Source organism: Sphaeramia orbicularis, chromosome 7, assembly GCF_902148855.1.
Source record: "Sphaeramia orbicularis chromosome 7, fSphaOr1.1, whole genome shotgun sequence".
NCBI classification, from domain to species: Eukaryota; Metazoa; Chordata; class Actinopteri; order Kurtiformes; family Apogonidae; genus Sphaeramia; species Sphaeramia orbicularis.
The window spans coordinates 33,310,858-33,331,906 of record NC_043963.1 but is presented as its reverse complement, the minus strand read 5'-3'; the positions used below and the strand labels follow the sequence as shown (position 1 = coordinate 33,331,906).

The 21,049-nt window shown below is 38.2% G+C and overlaps 1 protein-coding gene across 2 annotated transcripts in view; it reads left to right on the top strand.

Annotated features, from left to right (window-relative positions):
* Positions 1 to 18,966: 18,966 nt before the first annotated feature.
* cacna2d3a (calcium channel, voltage-dependent, alpha 2/delta subunit 3a) overlaps positions 18,967 to 21,049 on the top strand; it is a 149,889-nt gene continuing 147,806 nt past the window's right edge. For both annotated transcript variants that reach the window (XM_030138599.1, XM_030138598.1), the window contains exons 1-2: positions 18,967 to 19,609; positions 19,894 to 19,975. In XM_030138599.1, the coding sequence (XP_029994459.1) occupies positions 19,485 to 19,609; positions 19,894 to 19,975 (207 nt within the window). In that variant the 5' untranslated portion in view covers positions 18,967 to 19,484. The remainder of the gene's footprint in view (positions 19,610 to 19,893; positions 19,976 to 21,049) is intronic.

Genomic DNA, 21,049 nt, shown 5'->3' with positions numbered 1-21,049 from the left:
AAATGTTGACCTTGACTTTTTGACTGAATATGTGTCACCACAACTGGATGACCTTCAACCAACCATCATTTTCCAGGTAGATGGTGCATCACCACATTGGGGACTGCATGTCGGTGGGTTCCAAGGTTATAATAGTTTTGGATTTTTCATTATAGTTTAGTTTGATTTAGTTCTGATTTTTTTTTTCTCTAATTCAGTTAGTTTTAATTAGTTTTTAGAGCAGGTTTGCTAGTTTTTATTAGTTTTTGTTATTTTCTAAATGCTTAGTTTTAGTTTAGTTTTAGGGTTTTTTTTATATCTTTTATCTTCCTCGTCGTCAAATTCAAATAAATCCCAGACAGGACTCTGCTGCTTTCTCCCAACTTTAGTCTCCATGTTTCCAGGTAGAGTTGGAACGAAAAGCTGACTCTAAACCACAAGTGATGAGAAGTGACGGACCGTTAAACATCATATGGTGCCAACAGCTAAAATTGCTTGAGGGAAATAAATCAATTTCATATCAATCTGACACTGACAAAGACGAAAACGAAGGGAATTTTATCCATATTTTTTATATGTTTTAGTTAGTTTTGTAAGCACACAATACAGTTTCAGTTAGTTATTGTTTTTTTCTTTTAATTATGGTTTTTATTTATTTCAGTTAACGAAAATGTTTTTACAATTCTAGTTTTCATCATTTTGTTAATTTTCGTTAATGGTAATAACCTTGGTGGGTTCTAAATCCAACATTTCCAGATTAGTGGATTGGAAGGGATGGCCCAATTCCCGGGACACCTCATTCACCAGATATCACTGCCCTGGATTTTTTTCTATGGGGTTATGTTAAAGATAACGTGTGGGAACAAAGATAAGGGACATCAACGACCTGAAGTAAATGATCCCTGATGTCACTGACACCATTGATGAGTCTACGCTACAGCCAACATGGAAACAAATCCAGTACCATCTGGATGTGCTTTATGCAACTAATGGGGTCCATATAGAGGTGTATCAAAGGAGGCAAAAAACCCCTTTAATATCTACTTTTCATTTTGTAATAATTTCCACAGATTTGTCTATTCATTTGCTTTTGTAATTAATTTGTTAAATTGGAAAGAGAGTTTATGGACGCCCTGTATAGTGTAATATCATCCAGTCCTGGTAAGTAATGTGTTGCTTCATAAAAGTAAGTAAGTAAATTTTATTTATATAGCACTTTTCACAGATAAAATCACAAAGTGCTTTACAGTTTGAAACAAAATGTTTCTAAAAGCTTGAAATAAAATACATAAAATGTCATACTTGTAAAAAAAAAAAAAAAAAGATTCCCTGTGTAAATGTGATGTTGAGGTTGGTTTATTTGTTCATTTATTAGGATCCCTATTCTTCCTGGGGTCCAGTACATGTATAAAATTATACAATACATACATACATTACAAAATAAAAACAAGAAAATACATGGTAATAGAAAACACCTAGCACTAATGGTGCTGTTCTTCAAAAGTGGGTGATGTCATGGCGAAATTTTAATCATTGCTATTTCCTTAGTGACACATGATACATATTATATTTAGTATTATTATAAATAAATAACTTCTTCAATCATATTACATATGTCATATCATTGTGCAAATTACAATATTAACACCCATAACTATAATCACAACTGCAACAATTATTACTCCTATTGTCATCATCATTACATTCATCACAACAACATCCATATAATTGTATCTTATTTCCAGTAACATTATCCATACCATGATCAATACCATTACTACCATTACAACCAGCCCTATCATCATCACCACTACCACCAGCATATTAACGCCAAATACAGGAAGGTGTTGTTGGAACAGTATATATTTTCAGCAAAAGTTCAGCGAAGTACAAATGCAAAGAAAAAAAGAGAAAACCTTTTAAAAATTATTAATTTAAATGCCTAAATTATTAAGAAAAAAAACTGAATAGAGAAGTGCCTCCAGGCTGTTAGGCCCTAAGCAGCTGCTTACTGTAGTCTGCTTATGCCTTAGGCCAGCTGGGTGCACAAATTCACAGGTAAAAATATCATGATAGATGGTTTCACCCTTAGTTTATCCTTGTGGAGAATTTCTAAACTTCCAGAAGGTACTATTTTTTCTCCAACAAATGAGAGTGCATGTTATATTCATTGATGAAATACTGTTATTCTGGATTTTTGTCATGATAGAGATCAAAACTTTAGACTTGAGACTTTTTACTAAATGAGCAATTTCACAAATAGGACTGATCCACAGTAGGGGATACATCTCTTTTAGTTTCTAAATGTGTTAAAATTGCATATAAACATCCTCAGCAATTTTGCGAGGAAGAGATGTCAGTCTGGAAAATTAGGCTACCTTTCACCAGCACCGGAGGAGTAGAGTCCTAGTCTGTCTGTGAGCATAAGCTTTTTAATCATCTATTCATCAGCGTTCTGTATGTTGACAGCCTATCCACAGAATATGATCCCTCTATCGGTCTTGTTTCACTTTCCAACTGGTTTTATGTTCTTTTAGTCAACATTCACTGTAATTTTTAGTAGTACATATAAGACACGAATAAAAAACACACATTTACACAAAGTCATACTTGAACTCACTACTGCAGTATAGTACAAGCAAAAGGATGAAAAGTCCCCTTCTGGAACATACTTTACAGGAATATAACAGTAATTATTCACCTGTAATTACTGAAAAAGTTCACCTTTCTCCGGTTGAGGCTGCTGTCGCCCCCTGCTGTTTTAAATGGCAAACCCTCCTCAGTTTGTCCTTGTTTTCCGAGGCCATGAATCTTGCATACAGTGGATATTTTGATCCATGACAGTGCATATTTCACAGGCAGCTGTGTTCCATCTCATCAGATACAGTCATCTGTTTCTCTGCCAGTGCTGATGGAGGAAAGTCTTTGGCATCTCATTATTAATTGAATTAAGGGAGGTATTTCTGGAGCAAGGTGAGTTCTGGGCCTGGTAACAAAGAATTATTTATGGAGTGCTTTGAAATTCCCAGGCTCTAAAGGGACTGAGTCCATCACTGTCCATACAGATAGGAACGTCGATGCTTAGATACACTCGCTCTTTTAGTGTAAATAGAACGAGCATGGACAGTATAAAGTCTAAAATCTCAACCATAATGTGTCACGCGAGGTGGGCAGTTACTGACCAGATGACGAATAGGAGGTGATTTTAGACAGAGGTGGAGGAAAGCTAAAGACAAATCTGAGATTCCTGTTCTCCACTCGAGTATTTCCATTTTATGCAGCTTTTTGGTTCTACTCCACTACATCAAGTCGCTTTGGAAAAAAGCGTCTGCCAAATGCATAAACATAAACATCAGAGGCATCTATTCTTCTTTCCCATCCTCTACATTTATCTGATAGCTTTTTGTTTCAGGTTACATTTTTTCACACTCTCCATGTCCAGTGAAAACCACATATCTCCAATATTTTATGATGAACCATTAAAATGACCTTGCATTAGTTGGAAAATGCAAGCAAAGTTGAAAACATGTTTGTCTGAAAAGAATTGATTTTAGTAGTCCCACAGGACAACACTACAAACTATGTTGATCTTATAAGATGTGATTTACTGCTGTTGATTAAACCACACAGCAGTATCTATAGGAGTTAACAAGAGCTCAACCTTAAACATCTTCTGCAGTAAATGCAAAATAAACATTAACTAATAAAGACCCAGGGCTACTTTTATATCAGTTCCCAAATTAAATTTTCTCTATATTTAACCTTTCTTGGGTGATCTATCACCATTTATTAATGATATTATCCTCTGTATTTTGTTTCTTATCAGTATAAATCAGGTATTTTGCTGTATTTAATTTACTGATTATGAAGATGTTCATAAAAGCTCAGATTAAAGTTGAGGGTTAGTATATATATAAAAGCAGAGAAAACTGCAGAAAAAGTGACTTTTTCAGTCAAATATATCATTAATTGAACATAAACCAAGCATTTCCATTCACTGTCATTGATCCAACTCCATGGGTTTTACTGGTGAAACAATGCTGTAGAAGATGACGGTGTTTCTATGGTAATGGCGGCACCTCTGAACATCCAAATGGGTCATATCTGATGACCATGAAAAGATCACAAACCGTATTTTACACTAATTATTTACATGTATTGATAGGATTAGTGGATTAACAAATATTAAACAGTCTAGATCAGTAGATATTGTTGGTCGGCGATGGATGTTTGGGTTTTATACTTAATGCAGCATTAAAATTAATCCATGAACATATAATAATAAAATACTGACAGAGATAATTTTACTGAATAATGACCATTTTAACTACATTTTGATGATACATAATACATGTACTTTCACTCAAATAACTTGAGTACAGAACCTGTTCATGTGGATTATAGTACTATAGTAATTCTTCCATCATCATGCTCAAGTTGTGTGATTTTACCTTGTGAGCTAAAAAAAAAAAAAAGAAAAAAGAAAATCTACGTTTACCCCCTATGGGCTTAGTGTATTTTGTTTGTTTGTTTTGTTTTCATTTGCTCTTCGTCTATAGAACAGTAGCTTTCAACCTTTCACTTGCTCAGGTCCCCTGCGTCTAATTAAAAATTCCAGGACCCCCTTTACATGACAGAGCCACACATATGGGCACCACAGGGAAATACACATGATCTATTAAGTCTTTGCTGCAACAGAGATAAGTCGTTCAAAGCAATTCACTACTTTTATTTATATAGCCATCAGGAAAAAATACCAAGGTTTCAACTGTAGGGACTTCAGTCATATGTATGGTATTGCTACTCCCCAACACTGCATATTGATCAGTTTATTTATATGTTATTATTGGGTTAGGCTGTAATTATAGACATCTGACGCACAACAGTTTAACAATTTGTATAGTTATATGGTTGTTTCTCTCATTATTTTGTCATTAGAGTATTTTTCAGAAACGTTCAGTCATCTCCAGACCCCTTGTAGCTCTCTGAGGCCCCCTGGAGGGCCGCGGGCCCCCTGTTGTGAACTGCCATTACAGAATATGATGAATTGCTGTAGATCAGCGGTCTCCAACTGGTGGACCCCAGCCCCAATGCAGAATGTGAAACTTTTAGACAAAAACAAGACACTGTTTGTGTATCTATTTTTTTTGTCATTACAGACTTTTTAACAAGCACAGTGAGGCCAACTCTAATGTCATCGGGGTCCTAAACTATGCAGATGGTGGGTACATTTTTTTTTTTAACCAATGAAAAATGCTAACTCTCAATGGGGATAGTCACACAGTAATACAAATGAAAATAAGTATAAAAAAATAAAGAATTTTAAAAGTTGTGGGGATATATATATATATATATATATATATATATATATATATACATATATATATATATGGGCAAGAGCAAAAGTTATATTCAAATACAATACAGTGCAAATAATTAGGCATTTTAAACTGATGTATAGGAGCAGAGATGCAGCAGAAAAGACTCTTTGAATTAAAATAATAAATCAAATTTTTGTCCCCAATATTTTAGTAAAAAATTTAGTAATTTTGGGATGTCTCCGAGCAAGAATAAACTTTTAGACAAAAACAAGACATTGTTTGTGTAGCTATTTTTTTGTCATTACAGAGTTTTTAACAGGCACAGCGAGGCCGATTCTAATGTCATCGGGGTCCTAAACTATGCAGATGGCAGGTACTTTTTTTTTTTTGAACCAATGAAAAATACAAACTCAACGGGGATAGTCACACAGTAATACAAATGAAAATAAGTATAAAAAATATAAAGAAGTTTAAAAGTTGTGGGGATATATATATATATATATATATATATAGGCAAGAGCAAAAGTTACATTCAAATACAATACAGTGCAAATAATTAGGCATTTTAAACTGATGTATAGGAGCAGAGATGCAGCAGAAAAGACTCTTTGAATTAAAATAATAAATAACATTTTTGTCCCCAATATTTTAGTAAAAATTCATTAATTTTGGGATGGCTCAGAGCAAGAAAAAAAAATTTTTGCATTTATTTGAGCTCATCATAAGGTACATCCTGGGGGGATATATGTCTAAATTTCTCTTTCATTATTGGGTCTAAAAAAGCTGGCAAAGTTCCAGAACCCAGTTTAATAGAAGCACCCATATTATTTGTATGTATGCTAAATAGATTTTATATGAACATCTATTTAAAATGAAACATACTGAAATGAGAGAATGATCTGGCAGCATCAACCTAAAGCCAAGACGCTGCATATATTTGATGGTGATTTAAGGACACCGATAGTGGATGGAGAGGAGAAGTGCAACCTGAAAAATGTCAGCATTTTTTTTTTTTTTTTTCTTTTCCAGGTACACCCAAGGTGCGGGTACGTTGTGCTCTCTAAAATCATGGGTGATTACAGCATTTGCTGTTGAGGAAATGGAGGGTTTAGAGGAGAAACAAGAGGGGTCGTGGGTGTGTGAAGATGGAAAGTCTTTGATGTTTTTTTTTCTCCCTCATGACTCATGCTCATCTTCATTTGTAGCAAACAGAATCAGCTTGTGTTGGCTTGTGTGTGCACATGTTTACAGTCTACAGAAGTATTTTATCAATGAAAGTGTAAATTCATGTGTTATTTGTACATTTTTCACTCCACATTAATAACCTTCTCCCTCTCAACACTCTATGCTGTACATTTGTTTCAAGGTTGACTATACAGTGCACAAAATCCCCAGCTAATCCAGACTTTAGCCCCCTACCTCACCACCCCATCCATTCAGAAAATCCCTGGGGTGATAACACTAGTTCACATATGTAAATCTATGTGCAAAAGTTATTGGTGAAAAGTGAGTGGAATGATGGGAATTGGGGTGCAAGGGGATAGTGCATGACATTCACAGGAGAGTTAAATGCTTGTGTTTAGGGGTGTAAGAAAATATCAGTTCTGCAATATATCGTGATATTTCAATTCACAATACTGTATCAATATTAAAAAGTACTGTATCGATATTTTTAGATATTTATTCAAATGCAGATATTGTAGAGGTTCATTTTTGTTTTTCTTTTATGTTTATATTTTATTTATTATTATTTAACACTCTCTTATTAAATAATGTTAGTTCATTTGTTGGGATTGCACAAAAATAATGTTAGGATGTTCGTTAAGAACTAATAGAATATGAACATTTGCGCAGGATCTTAAACTGTAATGTCTGTAAAACATCATTTAAGTTTTAACAGGAAAAAATTTGATATAGCATTAGATCCTGTTGTGATCAAATAAAAATGTGTTTAGTATTTGTGCAAATTTCTGGTGTAATTCAACTCTTCAAGGAAATAATCATTTAAAAAAAGAAACAAAAAAATGGCCTTTTAAACAGTATATCGTGATATATCGTATCATATCGTGATCCTAGTATCGTGATTTGTTCATTTTTGTTTTTCTTTTTTTGTTTATATTTTATTTATTATTATTTAATACTCTTATTAAATAATGTTAGTTCCTTCATTGGGATTGCACAAAAATAATGTTAGGATGTTCGTTAAGAACTAATAGAATATGAACATTTGAGCAGGATCTTAAACTGTAATGTCTGCAAAACATCATTTAAGTTTTAACAGAAGAAAAATTGTGATTTAGCATTAGATCCTGTTGTGATCAAATAAAAATGTGTTTAGTATTTGTGCATATTAATTCAATTAGTAATTAGTATTAATTTCAATTAGTAATTCAACTCTTCAAGGAAATAATCATTTAAAAAAAGAAACAAACAAAAAATTTTTGCTTTTTTAACAGTATCATGATATATCGTGATATATCGTGATCTCAGTATTGTGATTTGTATCGTACTAGCGGCATTGTACCCGTGGTGCCATTGCACTATAGCATGATAAGTAGAAGTTGTCTGCCACCACTATCCATTTGTAAACTACCACTTAATCATGCATTGTGCAGGTAATAATTTGAGCCAACATGTGAGAAATGAATGGAAGAGCATGTATTTGTTTGGCCTGTCAAGCGTGATTAAAGTCATACAGCGGCAGTGAACTGCAGACTTCACATTGTAGCATCGTCTGCTAGCAGTAGAAATTTCATGAACGGCAGCATAACCACTTCTGAAAATGGAGTATGGCGGCAGGGATGAAAAATTCAAAGTAGAGAGAGGCTAAAATCACCCAGCATACCTCACAACATTTGAATACGGACATAAAATTGTGCCTAGTAGATAGTCAGGTAATGTTTCTATTCATTTGGTGAGTTTGGCGGCGATCGGGCCTGTGAAGGCTGAGGAAAATCTGTACAAACAACCTCCTGCGCTGCAACATTGATCGATCGGACACAGAAAGTGTATTATATAGTAGGACTGCCAGATTCTTGCCAATACACACCACTACTTCTGTTGTCTCGGGCTGAGAGAAAACACCTTTGGAGGATGAACAACTTATATGTAGCATCAGTGTTCTCATCTGACATTTTTGGTTTCAGACTCATTTCATTGTATTTTATTATTTACCCAATTTCATGACGGGACGGGCAAAAGTAAAAGGAAGAGGAAAAATCTTCCTTGCTACACTAGTTACTGTAGTTACCCTCATACTGAAGACATCCTTGAGCATAATTGGGCATATTTTTTCTTGATTCTCCATTTGATGTTTTTTCACTCCACTTGGAGTACCAGTGATTATTCAGACCACATAGCAGTGTCAAGTGAAATGGTGCTTTCACTTGCTTTGCTCAGTGGTATTCCTGTGCACATTAACTCCCAGGGGACACTTTAGCTTTGTGGATAAAAACAGCCTCTTAGTACAGAACAAAATGTGCATGTACTATCTATCTATCTATCTATCTATCTATCTATCTATCTATCTATCTATCTATCTATCTATCTATCTATCTATCTATCTATCTATCTATCTATCTATCTATCTATCTATCTATCTATCTATCTATCTATCTATCTATCTATCTATCTATCTATAACCCTCTGATCTCAGCTTTTATGAACATCTATACAACCAGTAAATTAACCCTTTCATGCATACTGGTCACTACAGTGGACAGCTATTTAAAGGTGTTCTTTTGTGGATTCATGGATTTTATTGTTTTATTTCCATATCAGCCAACACAGTGGATGCTTATGCATCATCCCATACACTACAATTTACATTATTGCTGTAACTTTGCTGTTCTTGATAAATTTGATCTGCAGGAACATGTTTGAGTGTAAATCAATTCCTTGTTATTGTTATGAGACTGTAATTAACAGGTTTTTTTTATTAACAAAAATGATTTTTTTTTCCATATTATCTCCATAAAGTGAGTAATTACTAATATTAGAGTAAGTTAAAATCTAACAAAAGATCAGATTAGCAGCATTTTAAAAAAACATATTTCATAGTTGTCACACAGTATGTCAGTAAATACATATTTATTTGCTTCAAAAATTAAATGCATGGTGTCCAGCTGAGTGGATATTTTTGCAATTCCATGAATTTATTACATACACTTTGGGTGCTTTTCTCAGCTACCTTAGCAGGTAGCTGTAGCCTTTGACCAGGAGCAGGTGTCAACAGGTGGTACACAACCTTCTTAGAGTGTTTCGGCCCTCAACCACAACACTCTCCATTTGGTGGGCCGGCAGTGAGTGGCCAGCTCACTGCCCACCTGCTCCTGGCCTCCAGCTTTCCTCCTCCCGCTTACTCCAAATCCAACAAGAGGCGCGTTCTGCCTCCTCCCCCATCCTGCGGACCGCTTGCTTCTTGTTCCGCTCGTCCAACCCCAGAGCTGACAGCAACCGCCATGCTGACTGGGCTAGGAAGCCCCGACACCCGATCTCCACCGGGAACAACCATGCCTGCCAGCCCTTGTCTCTGCAGTCCTGGATAAGAGACTGGTACTTTGAGGCCTTCCTTTCGTGGGCCTCCTCACAACCTTCCTCCCATGGCACTGTTAGTTTGACCAGAATTATCTTCTGGTCTTTCGGGGACCACAACACAATGTCTGGCCGAAGGGTTGTTTGGACCACCTCCGGGAATTGCAGCCGCCTTCCTACATCGACCCTCATCTCCCAGGAGCTTGCAGTTTGGAGAATGTTGGACTTTGTTTTTATGGTGTGGATTGGCCTAGCTCCTTCCTTAATGAAGGTGATTGCACTCCTTGTGGCAACCCCGGCTGGTCTCTTTTTGCCCCTCTCCCGCTCTATGGTATCAGCAAGAGAGAGGAGAACTTTATCGTGGCGCCATCTATACCGTCCTTGGGTTAAAGCTGTTTTACACCCAGACAGTATGTGTGCCAAAGTTCCCTTCTGGCTGCAGAGCTTACAGAGTGGATCCTCTCTCAGCCCCCATGTATGCAGATGTGATGGTGAAGGAAGGATATCATACACGGACCTCAAGAGGAAGGAGATGCGGTAAGGTTCCAGTCGCCAAAGCTCTGCCCACGTGACCTTATGGCTGGGCAGGTCCCATTTTGTCCACGCCCCCTGGGAGCCTTGTTCCACTGCCCTGGCTATCCGCCTCTCTTCCTCCCTGCTCCGGACCTCTGTCTGCACCATATCTCGTCTCGACCTTACATTTGCATCTCTCCAGGTCTGGAAATGAGCAGTGCCGAGGCCTTGCCGATGGACGCACTGGTTGCCAATGATGTCACGGAGCTTCAGAGAGCTCACTGCCTGCTCCACAGCTGTGTTGGCAGCCCACTTGCACCTGGACCTGGTTGTGACACCTGCTTGTTTAACCAGCTCATCGTTGGAGTTCCTCAGGCTCAGCACAACTCTACACTTTGCCACCTTGTACTCCTCCACAGCTGATGACAAAGGGAGTTGCAGCTGCCCAGACCGGATGTAAAGGCCCACTGAAGAGAAGCTTGGGGGAATGCCTAGCCATCTTCGTAGATACTTGTTGATCTTCCTCTCGATGGTCTCTACAGCTGTCATGGGAAACTCATAAACAGTGAAGAGCCAAAGGAGCCTAGGCAAGAGGCCATGCTGATACAGCCAGGTCTTGAACTTGCCCGGAAGTAGAGATCTATCGATCCTCCTCAGCCATTCTTCAGTCTGCTTCACTGCCTCGTCAACATTGGCACCGTCTGTCAGTGATGCATTGAACCACTTTCATAGGCACTTTATTGGGTTGCCCTCGATCGATGGAATGACCTCACCCTGGACTTGGAGACTGAACTTGCTGGTAACTTTGCCCTTCTTGATGATCAAGCGCCTGGACTTCCTCGCTTTGAATAGCATCCCTGCCCACGACGCGACACTGCCCAAAGTGTCCAGTACCCATCTTGCCTGGACGTGGGTCACGGTGGTTATTGTGATATCGTCCATGAATGCTCGCAGCACTGGCTGGACAATGCCCGACTCCAACTTTGGGCCCCGGGTTATGCCCTCTGCTGCGGATATCAAAAGATTCATTGCTATAATGAACAAGATGGGGGAGATGGTACACCCTGTTGGGAATCCCCTTTTGGAGGTCCAGCCAGTTGGTGGTGAAAAGGGCTGATGAAAATCTAAGTTTAAATCCAGCAAGGTAGCTGTTAATCATGTCTCGAATCCGCTGCGGAATATGATAGTGGTCGAGTCCTTCTCGGATGAGGTCATGTGGAATTGACCCATAAGCATTAGCGAGGTCTAGCCAGACAACTGTTAGGTCGCCTTTCTTCTGCTTTGCTTCTTGGATCAAGTGGCTGATCATCGAGGTGTGTTCTAGGCAGCCCGAAAAGCCTGGGATTCCACCTTTCTGGATAGATATATTGATGTAACGGTTTTGCGTCATGTAGGAGATGATCCTCTTTGCCAGCACCGAGAAGAAGATTTTGCACTCTACGCTCAAGAGGGAAATCGTCCTGAACTGGGAGATTGCAGAGGACCCCTCCTCTTTAGGAATGAAACATCCCTCTGCTAGTTTCCAGCTTGATGGAACTGTACCTTTGGCCCAGATCTTCCTCATGATCTTCCACAGCCTCCGCAGAAGTTTTGGGCATTTCTTGTATACTTTATATGGTATACCACTTGGGCCGGGGGCAGCTGATGATTTGGCTCTGCGAACGATATCCTGAACTTCCTGCCAAGAGGGCTCCTTCTTGTTCAGTTCAATTGATGGATTTCCAGGCCTAAAGATTTTGTGGTGGGTTCCCAGGCCCTGATTCCTGTTGGGGTCACTGTGGGCTTCCAAAAGGAACTCTTCTACCTCCTGCTTTGAGCTGGAGAGTGAGCCAGATTTTCGTTGGCCAAGAAGAGACTTTGTGAAGTTGTACGGATTTTTGAGGAACTGTGCGCGCCTTTTCTCTTTCTTCCGCCGCTGCTGCCGGAGGTATTCTGCTCTCCTAACCTTGCACAGTTGTCCTCGCAGCTTGCTTGTTAGGTCTTTGATACCTTCTTTCTCAGTCGGAGAGCTGGTTTTGAACAATTTATTGAGTGCTTTGATCTCACTCCTCAGGTGACGGATCTCCCTCTCCCTCCTGTTCGGTTGCTGCTGTTGAAGCTGGCCTTTCTGCTCTATTGTGCCGAACCGTTCCCTAGCGAGGCTGTAAACAATGGTTGCGATAGAATCAACCTTCTTTTGAACTGGGCCTGATAAGGTTGCTTCCAAGATGCCATCTAGGTCGTTGTCAAGCTGCGTCCAGACCTTGCAGTCTGACATCTTTGGCCACTGGATCCTCTCTCTCTTTGCTGGATAGGTTGGGGTTACCGGGAATGGGTTCTCCTGAACTGGTCCATGGTGCTGGGGCTGCTCGAGTGCGGAGAGATCTCCTGCGCTGTGGGGTGCTTCCTGGCTGGAGTTCTCCATCGTCTGACCAGACTCTAGGCCTGTGCGCTGCACTTGAGTTGCTGATGGTCCACACCTGGACCTGCTCTGGTGTTGTTTGAGTCCCCTGGTACTTCTGCAGACTTTCCCGCAGTGGCACCTTACGATCCATTCCTCTCCGGTCAGTGTTGTTTGCTTTAGCTTTTTTTATTTAAAGGTGTTCTTTTGTGGATTCATGGATTTTATTGTTTTATTTCCATATCAGCCAACACAGTGGATGCTTATGCATCATCCCATACACTACAATTTACATTATTGCTGTAACTTTGCTGTTCTTGATAAATTTGAGCTGCAGGAACATGTTTGAGTGTAAATCAATTCCTTGTTATTGTTATGAGACTGTAATTAACAGGTTTTTTTTATTAACAAAAATGTTTTTTTTTCCATATTATCTCCATAAAGTGAGTAATTACTAATATTAGAGTAAGTTAAAATCTAACAAAAGATCAGATTAGCAGCGTTTTAAAAAAAAAAATTTCATAGTTGTCACACAGTATGTCAGTAAATACATATTTATTTGCTTCAAAAATTAAATGCATGGTGTCCAGCTGAGTGGATATTTTTGCAATTCCATGAAAAATAGGTTCAGCCATTCGTAGTGTTTTTTTCATGCCTAAAGAGGAATAAAAACACTCAGGAAAAAAAATCTTGATTCATGCATGAAAGGGTTAAATATGGGAAAATAACAGATTTTCACTGAAAAAAAGCAAAATACAGAGGATAACAGGATAGTAAATGGTGATAAATCACTTAAGAAAAGTTAAATATAGGAAAAAAAATATTTTGGAACTAACACAAAAGCTGCACTGGGTCTTTATGGGTTAAAATCAATTTATGAGCATTTTGAGCTTCAAACTACTTAACTTTTAGCTGATGCAAGCAGGATTCACACTGAAACATTACAGGGATGGAAAAAAAATAAATTACTATTTGCATGCAGCAACCAACACTACCACAGTGTTTATGACACAAAATGTTACATTCTTTTTTCAGTTTCAGAGGTTTACTCAAAATGTGTGTTTGAGTGTGCTCCATCACACTGCCAGGCCTACACATTTGAAGTGTTTGAGACCAGGCTGACTTCATTATATTCTCATTAGACCAGTCCTGTTGATTTAGGAAACTTGGGATCTGTTTTATTGACATCAAAACACTGGTAGCTTTACAGTAGTAAAGAGAATAGAAACAGAAAAAAACCTGGTTTACAGTGATCTGGACCTAAACCCTGAATGTTCTCAGATAAGGCTACGTCAAACCAAGACTATGTTCACACTACAGGTGTTAATGGTCAGTTCTGATTTTTTGTTGTTGTTGCTGAAATCCAATATTTTGCATGTTTGTTCACCTTATAGTTTAAGTTCAGCTGCAATCAGACTCATGTATGAACACTCTACGGCTCCAATAATGTAATACCTGCCAATCATTTTGATTAATTTTGGCCATTATAAATGTTACAAAGCCAATAACGAAATTACTTGCCAATAATGTAATAAAGCAACTAATGTAACAAATTATTAGCTGGTTACTAACTTATTGGCACAACATTAAACTTTATAAAAGTAATAACTGCAGGTGATAATATACAAGTATTTATGTAGGACTGCATATTTTGGACATAAATTTTAGTTTTTCTGTGGTTTGCTTATCAACATAGGTATAGTGGATTGGAATAGTCATATCTGTAGTTTATGTACTATGCAGCACTCCCTTTCCTTAATTATGTCTCAACATTTTATTACATAATTGGCAATTATTACGTTATTGGTCGCTATATGGCCCTTCAGGTAGGCCCCTTCAGTGACCCACACACTGTGGTTACAGAAGTAAACATGGATGTTGTTGGGTCCTGTCTCCTCCACCACAGAATTGGGATGTCTTTCGCATTTCAATGAAGTAAAAGTTATGCTATATGACTGTTCAGACTTCAGATTTTTTATCCAGTTTAGGACTACATATGAAAGTGGCCTGGGTGTGATTTGAAAATAAAATTGGATTTGTGCTGATTTGTGCACATGAAAAAAAACAACAACAAAAAAACACGAAAAGTCAAATTCAGCCCCTTTTGCCTGCAGTGTGAACATTGCCTTAGACTAGGCATCCATCTGGACACAGTTATAATCTGTCTTTTAACTTGTATTCATTATTATGATAAGTGTTGCAGACCTTTTGCCCAGGTCGCCCTTGCAAATGAGATCTTGATTTCAGTGGATTGTACCTGGTAAACCCATAAAGACCCAAATAACCTTCACCCACCAAAGGCATCTATTCACCAGTAAAACCCATGGAGTTGGATCAATGACAGTGGATGGAAATGCTTGGTTTATGTTCAGTTAATGATATATTTGACTGAAAAAGTCACTTTTTCTGCAGTTTTCTCTGGTTTTGATAGAATAACCCTCAACTTTAATCTGATCTTTTGTGAACATCTACATAATCAGTGACTTAAATACAGGAAAATGCCTGATTTATTCGGATAAAATGCAAAATGCAGAAGATAATATTATAATAAATGATAATAAATCACTTAAGAAAGGTTAGATATAGTGAACATTTTATTTGGACATTGACACAAAAGTAGCGCTGGGTCTTTATGGGTTAAGTAAAGGTTGAATACAATTAAATAAAAAAATAATAAACACAGACAGTGAAAACACCAAAGAGAATGAATAAAATACCTCTTAGTGCATTTTAACCCTTTCATGCATAGTGGTCACTCCAGTGGACAGTTATTCTCCAGCTGTTCTCTTGTATATTCATGGGTTTTGTTGTTTTAGTTCCATTAGTTCCATATCAGCCAACACAGTGGACGCTCATGCATCATACCAAACACTGACATTGAAAACATTACTGTAACTTTGTGGTTCTTGATAAACCTGATCTAACATGTTCAAGTGTAAATCAATTCCTTGTTATTGTTATTAGACTGTAATTAACAACAAAAGTTTTTTTTTTTTTTTTTTTTTTGACATATTATGTCCATGGAGTGAGTAATGACTGGTATTAGAGTACACTACAAACAAAAAATTAAGGATATTTCTTTTCTTTTTTTTTGTGTGTGTGTGTCTTTTTTGTGATTTTTGCCATTTGTAAATAAAACTATATCTGGTCATTAAAAAAATGTGTTTCAATTCAATTCACACACAAAAAAGTAAAAAGCGTTGTGCAATCATCCCAACTGAAAAAAATTGCCCAAAAATTAAAAATATCCATAACTTTTGGGCTGTAGTGTATGTTAAATGTGAAAAAAACCCCATCAAATTAGCAGCATTTAATGTTGTTATTTCACAGTTTTCACACAGTATATCAGTAAATACATATGTCTTTGCTTCAAAAATTAAACACATGGTGTCCAGCTTGGTGGACATTTTTTCAACTCCATGAAAAATAGCTTCATTAAAAAATAAATAAATAAATAAATAAATAGATAAACACACACACACATATGTATACATATATATATATATATATATATATATATATATATATATATATATAGACACATATACATACACACACACACACACACACACACACACACACACATATATATATATATATATATATATAGATATATAGATATATATATAGATATGTAATCACAATGTTTTTTTAATGCCCAAAGAGGAATAAAGAAAAAAATCCTGATTAATTTTCTCATAATTCATGCATGAAAGGGTTAATAATCTAATAGAGAATCTTATAGTGCTGACGTTTTCAACTAAATACATTATATGACTTTATGTACAGTCTGCTTGGTTTAACAACTCATGTGACAAGTCCAGTGTTCTTGTGTGAGTCTGACTAACCCCATGGCAAAGGTGTAAGCGTGGGGACCTCATATCAACAGTGTCCCCTTCTGCACACACACACACACACACACACACACACACACACACACACACACACACACACACACACACATGGCTGTTGATCAGGGGTGTTCACCTACACAGCTGTGGGGGGGCCCAAGGGAGAGGGGGGCCCATGGGAAGTTAAGATTTTTTTTTTTTTTAATTTTTTTTTTTTTTCCTGTTGTTCAACTAAATTACATGATAAATATCAACCTATATTATATATATCAAGCTTAATGCATTAGATTTTATAAACTGGTATATTATTGTATTCCAAAAAAGTAAAGACTGCTGTCACTACTGTGTGAACACCCCTTGAGAAAAGCGCAAAATGGTTCACTCCACACGAAGTTTGAGAAACGCACCTTGCTTGTTAGGCTGTTCTCGCCATTGAAAGCACATTGGCAAGAGCATTGGACTTTAAAGACCTCATCAGGGATTTTGCCAGCAAGAAGACCCGTCAGTGGGCATTCTCTGTAAACTAAACTGGAATGTATAGAATTGTGCTATTTTTATTTTTGGAATACTTGTTCAAATCTGTTTGTTTTTGCCTTTTTTGTATCTTTACAGGAAAATGACAATTGAGTCATGTTTTGTTTGGTTACCTTTTATGACATATTATTATAGGCTATTGAAAAATTTTGCCCATTCTTGTTCACTCACGAAATATAATGGGTAAATACAGTCTTGTGTGGTAATGTTTTCTTATACAGTAGCTTAAGCAGACTTGTGAATTATGGTTAAATCATAATGTTAGCCCTGTGACATAGCCATTGTGTTGGTGGGTAAGGCCCTTGGCAGATGGGTGGGGTGCACAGACAAATACCCACAAGACAAATGCCCACAACCTTAATGAAAAAAGAGACAAATGCCCACAATTTGTAGTATGGCATTGTTCCAATGGGGCAACTATATGAAGCATGCAAATATTGCAGATATTTTAACTACATATGTACTGCAGATATCTACATATGTAATCAGTATTCAGTTGTTAAGCATCAATAGTCCAAATTTTTACGTCATTGTAACATTATTGATACAGGATCTGAATCGCCCATAAGTAGCTGGGATAGGCTCCAAGCGACCCCCATGACCCTAGTGAGGATAAAGCGGGTTCAGATAATGTATAAATGAATAGATAATAAATCAAATAGAAAATTGTTTGTAGGATTTTGTTTTTCAGACATTTTTTTAAGAAACCTCTAAGAATTATGTAAATACTCAGATCAGTCACCCATCACATTTGAAAAACTTGTTTAGTGTTTTATTAGTATTGATTAATTAAGATTAAAGTAACAATGTATACATACTACAGTTTTTTCTGTCTACAAAGACTCAGCTTTGAGTAGTAGAAATAGCTTATTTACGAATAAGTAGATTAATTTACCTACCCTGGACATTTTGCCAGTTCATTGCAGGACTTATTATCTAATAAAAGCTTAATTCAGATCCTGTATCAAAAATGTTACAATGATATAACTATTTGGACTATTGTTGCTTAACAACTGAATACTAATTACATATGTAGATATCTGCAGTACAAATGTAGTTAAAATATCTGCAATATTTGCATGCTTCATATAGTTCCCCCATTGGAATAATGCCATATTACAAATTGTGGGCATTTGTCTCTTTTTTCATTAAGGTTGTGGGCAATTGTCTTGTGGGCATTTGTCATGGAATCGATGGGTGGACGTGTGTGTGCGGGGGCCCATCAGGACTTTTTGTGTATGGGCCCAGAATTTGGTGCTACGGCCCTGCACACACTGTTCATTCACTGTTTATCCACTTCCAGTGCATCTCCACAATCCTTCCAGCTCTATGAAACTCGATCTGTCACATGCGGTCCGTCGCCTGGGGGCTCTCATCCTCTTTCATTCCCCACATGCCCACACACACTTCCACACACTGCCAGTGCCACATCAGTGCTATAAACTGCCCTTAATTGACGTGCTTATCATCAGAACCTTTCCTCCCTCCGCCCAGAAGCCTGACACCACCTCTGTCTCTTTACGCACACACACTTTTTCCTTTTCTCTCCCTCTTTTGTCAGCACTTTGCCGGTAATTCCTGCTTCAGTGAACTGGTCATACAGTGTCTGACTTGATCTGACATGAAGGCAAAAGGCTGTGCTATTATAGTCTGTATTAGAGAAAGAAAGAGAGAGAGAGAGAGAGAGAGAGAGAGAGAGGAGAGAGAGAGAGAGAGAGAGAGAGAGAGAGAGAGAGAGGTATGGCGTAATTCTTCAACAACAATAACAGCATCCTCAGGAGCCTATCCTCAGATGCTTGGAGTAAGGAGGAGAGAAAGTAAAGAAAGAGAGAGAGAGAGAGAGAGAGAGAGACAGAGCGCGGGGCTGGTCGCATCAGTCAGGAGGAGGAGGCGTGCTCTTTTTGCGCGTTGCATCGTTTGATGATCTCCCCGGTTTCCCCCTAATTCCACTCCCTGCTCATCTGTGGCTGAAGTCGGTCACACAAAAGCGACTGAGCAGACTTTACCTGTCGGAGGAGTCGTGCTTGACTTTCCGCCGGCTTTGCAGAGCCGTGTGATCCGCACCGGTCAGCGGGGCCACGCCGCGCCACTTTGGATAACTCCCACCCACAGCTGTGGATCTGCCGCTCGCATCCAAGGCGCGTCCCGCACCAAGAACCACTGAATACTTTACCATGTATGACTGAAATCAGACATTTTAGGTGACTTTTGATTATCTCACATTTCTTTTTTTTCTTTTTTTTTTTTTTTGGTTGTTTTTATTTCCTTCATTTTCATCACTGAAATCTCTGGAGGGAAAACAAAAATCCACGGTGGCAACACAAACCTAAAACTCGCATTGTGCGTGTAGGGAGGGTATTCTTTTTGCCCAAGATGCATGTAGATCGGAGCTGTGTGCTTTCTAGTGCGTGGTGTGCGTGTCTGCTGTTACTTTTCTCAACTCTCAGCACCAGGGTCACTGAGGTGGGAAGTTCCCACCAAAGCATCCCTCCATCCGTGTAAGTACACGTCCGTTTACGCAAATGTGCCACTCACTCATTCCTTTCCCAAACTGTAATTAGGAGTCTTTAAGACATATTTTTATGCAGCATGCTCGAAACTATTTTTATGTTATAACTGTTCTTTATGTCACATTATATTCATTTTTGTGTTAACTATTTGCACATTCCTCTTCTCTAAACTGAATTCAAAAATCTGACAAACAGCAGAAACTTTATACGCATTGCTCATATGCATGTATTTTAACTGGTTTCTCACTTGCACGGGGTTGTGTCTTATGCAGGGTAAAGCTGTGGGCTTCAGCGTTTGGTGGGGAGATGAAGTCTATTTCTGCAAAGTACTCTGGCTCTCAGCTGCTGCAGAAGGTGAGCCCTGTTACTGTCTGAGTCCCATTTCATGTGTAGAAGGAGAAAAGTGCATAGAGGAAACCCCGAAAAGGCTGGTCAGAGTGTTTGGAGTTTCCTTTAGGTAGTTTTTTTTTCTTCTGGTTGTGCATATTTACTGGTTTAGAAAATAACTGAAAGTGATTTTAATTTTAAATGTAGATCTGCAAACTCTATTAATATGCGAATGGTTTTAATTTTCAAAGAGACGCTATTCCACCCCACATGCACCGTCTCACAGAGATATTCATAAAGCTGAATGATCTGATTTTGTGGCTAAAGTAACAGTTCATACAAAAGGTGCCTTTTTGAGTGAGTTTTGAAATTGCTGTGTGCATGTGAAAGACCAGTTTAGGAGTGGAAGTGATTGGTGTTGAGTAATTTTGGAGTGAAGAGATATGTCACTCTTCGTCTCTTTAACTGCAGGACCTGTGCTTTTCAGCCACTTGAGAACCGGTAATGCATGTCGACGAGGTGGGCACAAATTTAAAAGCTTGTTCAAAACATGTGTCCAATTTCCAGCCACTCACTCAGACGTCACACAAATCCACACACACACAGGTACACTCTTTGGAAATGGCTTTTTTTTTTCTCCATAACTGTGTGTTCCTTACACTGCAGATACATTTCTAACACCCCTCTCCCTCTTTTTGCACCTCTCTTCAGTCTGGTCACATCCCTCTCACACTCTTTGACATTAATGCAAGATTCGAGTATGATGGAATGCAAATTTTTCCTAATAGAGGGTCAGTTGATGAAGCATGAATTAAAGTGGCTAATGGAAAGGTGGTGCACAAAAGGCCAGTCTGGAGTTAACCTCTCAGTGGATCGTTAGATACAAAGTTGTGTTTCAGGCAGGCAGGTCAAGGCTCTTATGGATGCTCTGTGGTGTGTGGGATGTCACACAAGAGAAACCTGAGATCAGCGGCCAGGACCTACATCAGTAACGCATGGATCATACACATTATTCCACGCCAACTCATAAATGTATGCACAGTTCACACACTCATGCACAGCCACAGACACGCACAGGCTCATATAGCGTGGATTTCATCA